Below are 6,924 nucleotides of genomic sequence, written 5' to 3'. Positions count from 1 at the left end.
TTTAAAAATGCATTTATATAATAACACACCTGACCAAGGTACATAATGGGTTCAGTCGCTTTATTAATACGTTTCCACACCTTATTACTTAAGACATTCTTAAACATTTTTAAATAATCCCCATGCTTTGTTTTGTTGTTCCCAGCCATTAGTTATTAAGTTGTTAGTACAGATTATTAAGGCGTTCGCTTGCTTTAATTAATGCTCAAGAAACTTTACTGCAGAAGGGCTTCGTAGAAAAGCAGAATTATTGCTTATTTAAAAATAACATTACAGTAATCCCTCGCTACTTCACGGTTCATCTTTCACGGATTCGCTACTTCACGGGTTTTTTCAAGGGGGCTTTTTTATTATTTACACGTATTAGACTGGGCCTGTAGGTGACACAATATATCATTTACAGGTGTTTCTTACGTACAGTACATGTGTTGTTCACGTCCAAATCCGAGTGAAATTTACTGACGCTAAATCACAGCTTAGGAATGACTCTATTAAAGAAACTGGTGGGATATCACATGGAGTTCCAGCTGAAAAACATTATAGAAGACTGTTTAATGCAAAGGGTGGGTTGTTAACAGTAACAGGGAGGGGTTTAAAAGTCCAAATACCCGTTAAATACATAAAAAAATATCTTTCCTCTACTTTGAAATGTGTTTTTCGCATGTGGTCTTGGAACACATCCCCCATGAAAAATGAGGGATCACTGTAATGCAAAAGTAGATGTTAAAGAAGTAGGTTTTAAAGAAACACTTGAGTGACACATAAAAGTGTGTACCTTTATTAGCGTCTTTGAGTGTGATGGTGTTTACATGCTCTAAGACGTATAATGAGGGATAGAAGCAGTCGTGGCTGACTATTTCAGCTTTGCTCAGAAAGATAAATACAGTAAGTCAGGGTTTCTTACATCACAAACCCGACGAACCAATCCCATCAAGTCATGGGGTGGGACTTTAGAGCTGCAGGCTAAAGGCGGAGGGGTGTGTTCAGGAGTAAATATCAAAATCACAAGGCATTACACCTTTAATTCTGATGAACAGAGATTGTTTACTTTCAGGGGGTTATTTCACGACCAGAAGAGGACATTATTTCACTATATTCTCCAAAGCAAAGCTGTGTTATCTGCAGCATAAAAAATACATTTCCCCTTATCATTCGTGGGTAATTTTACCTCAGCTTTAGCCCAGCTGCATGTTTCCCAGGGACTGTAATGGCTGACGGACCGGTTTATTTAAAGCGGTATATGTGGGTGTATTTACTGTGGCACTGAGGGCAGTTACAGGGGCAATAAAGCTTAGTATTTGCCCCAGACAGCGGTGACCACTGACCGTTGACGGAGCTGTGGAGGGATTATTATGAAGCTGCTGTTTTTAGCTTGTCTTAGTCCCAAAACTGGGAATTATACCACAGCAGAGAGAATAAGGTAAATTCATTCACCACAGAGAGTCTTAAAACGTTTAAATTAATCTTTAAAACACACGAATATAATCCCCACCGCTTTTAAGGCGCTAGTGTTTCTTTGGTTGTTTATTAACCCACAGGTAAGTCTCACTGAGGCTCATTTATCGCCAACAAACATCACGAACATTTTTTTCTTCACCTAATGAAAGTGTAAATACACGCCGTTTAATCGACACGTTCATTATTAGGTCATTTACTCTGTTTACTTCGGAGATTTTAAATATTTTCTTTCTCCGTTGTGTTGCCAACGAGGCTGCTGCAAGGCATCATGGGAGTTGTGGTTTTTCTCAGCTCCTCCGCTGCACTAACTCCAGTCAAACGTGTCACCTGGGGAACTACATCTTAAAGGTGCACTGGGCAGTTTCAATTAATGATTTAAACAGTGAAGCAGAGGACTGTAAAATATGACTAACGTGATTAAAATGGAGTTATTAAAGCAACGATGATAGCACAAGTGCATTTTTACTTGAGAATATCTGTTGAAAATAAGAATGAAACGACCAGGAAGTGGAGCAGCTGCACATGAGCAACGTTTACTTACCACCCAACCTTAGGACATTACATTGTTGTTGTTCACGTGGTTCATTGATATCAAATGCTACAGAAATACTTCTCTAAACCCTTCCAAACACACTTCTTATAACTTCACAGCTAAAGTACCGTCTGTTGTTTATAGACACTATATAAACACTGTGCACTAACATCAAAGGTAGTGACTAAGTATTTGTGTGTGTGTGTGTGTGTTCATCAGGGACCATATCGAGAGTGCGGGGCATGAGTGTGTCCTCCGAGACGTGGCGGAGTTCAGATGCCCCTCTGAGGTGAAGCAGCTAATGACCAACAACGGACCGTTCGATGCAGCTCTGGCCATTCACCTCTTCAAAGCAGGACGACTGCTCTTAGGTGCCTTCACTCTGACTCCCCTCCTGTAAATCTTTACCTTGCTGTGAGGATTTGATGGCAGCCAGAGCTTTAGGCTCTAGTGCCATCAAATCCTCACAGCAATTTTCCAGAACTCCAGAAAGTGGATAAACATAATTAATGTCCTTTGCTGCAGAAAGGGATGTTGGACGAACAGGTGTCCGTACACTTTAGGCCACGCTGCCTGCCGACCTGCTGTGGCCTGTTCAAAGGGAATCGCTCTAAAGGCGATGTACAGTGGACTGAACCTTGCCGTTTGTTGCGGGGCTTAATAACGGCTCCCGTTTCTTTCTCTATAACGGGATCCTGCCGTTCCTAATGCCCTCGTCTGTTTGAGCTGCTGCAGGAGAAGATTCTCCCTTTCTCCCTGAAGTTGAAACTTTTTTGAAGCCTCTCTTTTTTTGCTGAATGTGTCAGTTTTTTGGACGGCTGCGCAGCGGTGGCAGGGCGTATTCAGGCTTGTGCCTCAGAGACTCGGCAGCGACTGCAGGGTTTAAGAAGAAAAGTGTGTGTCATACGGAGGTGAAAAAGTAGAGGAGTTATATTTTCTCTCTGTGTGTGTGTGTGTGTGTGTTCTAGATACTGGAGTGTGTTTCGGCGTGGTGTTTGGAGGGACAGACGTAAACGAGTACGCCAAGGATGAACAGAAGCGTGCCGTGATGGAGGATGTTCTGCAAAGATCCAAGTAAGGGTTAAAGAAGTGATATTTCTACACCATTGGAAAGTAAAGCATCTCTGATCCTCGTTTTTGTGAATTGTGGGGACATTGCAGAGCCTTCCAGTCATTTTGTGGGGACTTACCTTTATCGTTTCCATAAGTGCTACTAGTTTAACCCTTACATTACCCCTAACACTGACCTGAACCCAACCTTAAAATGTAAAGATTTACAATGTGGTCCCCACAAGGACGTCAGGTCCCCACAATGTGAGTTTGTGAAAATATTTTGGTCTCTACAAGGTGATGTATTCCTGGCACACACACACACACACACACACACACACACACACACACACACACACTAGGGTGCAGTGAGCACATGATCCCTTCAGCCCATCTCACAACAGCAGTTGGGAGTCTTGCCCAAGGACAGCTGTGCATGTTGAGGGAGGAGAAAGCACTGTTCCTGCACTCCTCCCGCCCCTCTATCTTTTCTTGGTTAAACAGCTCAGTGTCTTTAACCCCCTCTAGCCTAAATTTAGCACTGAGCGTGGTGATCTCAGGGTCATGTGCAGCTGCTCCAGTCTGCTCAGGGTGTGTGTGTGTGTGTGTGTGTGTTGGTCATCAGAGCCCACCTTAACCCTTCTGTGAGTGACCCACAGGTGTGTGTTGGCCGGCGGTGGTGAGGAGTGCAGTATGAAGATATAAAGCAGTTGAGAAACACACACACTGACCACATCTGTAGCTTTTTATATTTTTGACCTGAATACAGTAATCAGCCACAAGATTACAACCACCGACACGTGATGGAAATAACACTAAATACCAAGTGTGTTCTGAGCCCTTTCAGCGGTGTGTGCTGCAGTAGCTCTTCTCTGGGATGGGGCCCTGGACACATAGCCCCCTTTTCTGCGTCCCCCTCTGACCTGCTTGTGTTGTTGTTGTTGTTGTTGTTGTTGTTGTTTACTGTGTGTTTTGCCTGGTCTTTATTTCCTGGCGGTTTTTGTCAGTGTTTGATTCGTACAGGACGCTTTCAAAGACAGATCTGACTCTGCGGTGGGTGACAACCACAACTTCAAACACATTTCTCTCCAAAAAAGACCCCCTGCTGTTTCCCTCAAACACACACACACACACCACACACCTGCTTCATCATCAAATCCTTCTCCCTGAGAGAGAGAGAGAGAGAGAGAGAGAGAGAGAGAAGAGAAAGACAAAGAGAAGAAGAGCTGAAAGGGAGAGGAATGAAGGGTTGTTCTCTTTGTATTAACTCACTCTCACTCAGGGGGTAAAATAAATCCAGCGCTTCAGCATTTTACACACACACACACACACACACACACACACACACACACACGTCAAAAAGTTTATAGTCTCTCTGAATTCAGCTTCTTATGGTTCCCCCGCTGTGGACACAGATGTTGAGTCGTGAGCGTATGGTTCATGTAAACTCTGCACCAGGTCACCACACCAAGAGTGAGGGGGATATAGGAGGGGAGAGAGGGGTAGAGGGGGGGGGTGAGAGGGGTAGAGGAGGGGAGAGAGGGGTAGAGGAGGGGAGAGAGGGGTAGAGTGAGGGGAGAGAGGGGTAGAGTGAGGGGAGAGAGGGGTAGAGTGAGGGGAGAGAGGGGTAGAGTGAGGGGAGAGAGGGGGGTAGAGTGAGGGGAGAGAGGGGTAGAGTGAGGGGAGAGAGGGGTAGAGTGAGGGGAGAGAGGGGTAGAGAATGGGAGAGAGGGGTAGAGTGAGGGGAGAGAGGGGTAGAGTGAGGGGAGAGAGGGGTAGAGTGAGGGGAGAGAGGGGGGTAGAGTGAGGGGAGAGAGGGGGGTAGAGTGAGGGGAGAAAGGGGGTAGAGTGAGGGGAGAGAGGGGTAGAGTGAGGGGAGAGAGGGGTAGAGGAGGGGAGAGGGGGTAGAGTGGGTTAGAGAGGAATAGAGTGAGGGGAGAGAGGGGGTGAGGGTAGAGTGAGGGGAGAGAGGGGTAGAGTGAGGGGAGAGAGGGGTAGAGTGAGGGGAGAGAGGGGTAGAGTGAGGGGAGAGAGGGGTAGAGGAGGGGAGAGGGGTAAAGAGAGGGGAGAGAGGGGTAGAGGAGGGGAGAGGGGGTAGAGTGAGGGGGGAGGGGGGTAGAGGAGGGGAGAGAGGGGTAGAGTGAGTGGAGAGAGGGGGGTAGAGGAGGGGAGAGAGGGGTAGAGTGAGGGGAGAGAGGGGGGTAGAGAAGGGGAGAGGAGAGAGGGAGAGAGGAGGGGAGAGAGGGGTAGAGTGAGGGGAGAGAGGGGTAGAGTGAGGGGGGTAGAGGAGGGGAGAGAAGGTTAGAGGAGGGGAGAGAGGGGTAGAGTGAGGGGAGAGAGGGGTAGAGGGAGGGGAGAGAGGGGTAGAGGGAGGGGAGAGGGGGGTGAGAGGGGTAGAGTGGGGGGAGAGAGGGGTAGAGTGAGGGGAGAGAGGGGTAGAGTGAGGGGAGAGAGGGGTAGAGTGAGGGGAGAGAGAGGTAGAGTGAGGGGAGAGAGGGGTAGAGGAGGGGAGAGAGGGGTAGAGTGAGGGGAGAGAGGGGTAGAGGAGGGGAGAGAGGGGTAGAGTGAGGGGAGAGAGGGGTAGAGTGAGGGTAGAGGGGGGGTGAGAGGGGGAGAGGAGACAGGGGTAGAGTGAGGGGAGAGAGGGGTAGAGTGAGGGGAGAGAGGGGTAGAGTGAGGGGAGAGAGGGGTAGAGGGGGGAGAGAGGGGTAGAGGGGGGGGTGAGAGGGGTAGAGGAGGGGAGAGAGGGGTAGAGTGAGGGGAGAGAGGGGTAGAGTGAGGGGAGAGAGGGGTAGAGAATGGAGAGAGGGATGGAGAGGGGGGTAGAGTGAGGGGAGAGAGGGGTAGAGAATGGGAGAGAGGGGTAGAGGGAGGGGAGAGAGGGGTAGAGGGAGGGGAGAGAGGGGTAGAGTGAGGGGAGAGAGGGGTAGAGGGAGGGGAGAGAGGCAGAGAAGGGTAGAGTGAGGGGAGAGAGGGGTAGAGTGAGGGGAGAGAGGGGTAGAGTGAGGTGAGAAAGGGGTAGAGAATGGGAGAGAGGGATGGAGAGAGGGGGAGAGGGGGGTAGAGTGAGGGGAGAGAGGGGTAGAGGGAGGGGAGAGAGGGGTAGAGAATGGGAGAGAGGGGTAGAGGGAGGGGAGAGAGGGGTAGAGGGAGGGGAGAGAGGGGTAGAGTGAGGGGAGAGAGGGGTAGAGTGAGGGGAGAGAGGGGTAGAGTGAGGGGAGAGAGGGGTAGAGGGAGGGGAGAGAGGGGTAGAGAATGGGAGAGAGGGGTAGAGGGAGGGGAGAGAGGGGTAGAGGGAGGGGAGAGAGGGGTAGAGGGAGGGGAGAGAGGGGTAGAGTGAGGGGAGAGAGGGGTAGAGTGAGGGGAGAGAGGGGTAGAGGGAGGGGAGAGAGGGGTAGAGTGAGGGGAGAGAGGGGTAGAGTGAGGGGAGAGAGGGGTAGAGTGAGGGGAGAGAGGGGTAGAGAATGGGAGAGAGGGGTAGAGTGAGGGAGAGAGGGGTAGAGTGAGGGGAGAGAGGGGTAGAGTGAGGGGAGAGAGGGGTAGAGAATGGGAGAGAGGGGTAGAGTGAGGGGAGAGAGGGGTAGAGTGAGGGGTAGAGTGAGGGGAGAGAGGGGTAGAGTGAGGGGAGAGAGGGTAGAGTGAGGGGAGAGAGGGGTAGAGTGAGGGGAGAGAGGGGTAGAGAATGGGAGAGAGGGGTAGAGTGAGGGGAGAGAGGGGGGGAGAGAGGGGTAGAGTGAAGGGAGAGAGGGGGGTAGAGGAGGGGAGAGAGGGGTCTTTGGGCCACACAGAGGATTTTGCGCCAGAAACTGAGATATATGTAAATATCTCAGATATTTGTGTAAAATAAATGATATTCTGTGTGTCTTATGATGTTCATATCTCAA

At 49.7% G+C, this 6,924-nt stretch overlaps 1 protein-coding gene across 1 annotated transcript; it reads left to right on the top strand.

Annotated features, from left to right (window-relative positions):
- Positions 1–1,188: 1,188 nt before the first annotated feature.
- On the top strand, positions 1,189–3,064 carry LOC136685922 (glycosyltransferase 1 domain-containing protein 1-like; the record flags this gene model as incomplete). The annotated part of the gene is made up of 3 exons (XM_066659454.1): positions 1,189–1,420; positions 2,210–2,361; positions 2,959–3,064. Coding segments are annotated over exons 1-3 (326 nt in total), but the record flags the coding sequence as incomplete, so codon positions are not given.
- Between the last annotated feature and the right edge of the window lie 3,860 nt (positions 3,065–6,924).

The sequence above is a fragment of the Hoplias malabaricus genome, unplaced genomic scaffold, assembly GCF_029633855.1.
Source record: "Hoplias malabaricus isolate fHopMal1 unplaced genomic scaffold, fHopMal1.hap1 scaffold_362, whole genome shotgun sequence".
Taxonomy (NCBI): Eukaryota; Metazoa; Chordata; class Actinopteri; order Characiformes; family Erythrinidae; genus Hoplias; species Hoplias malabaricus.
The sequence above is the reverse complement of the archived record's forward strand: the minus strand, read 5'-3'. Positions and strand labels throughout refer to the sequence as shown.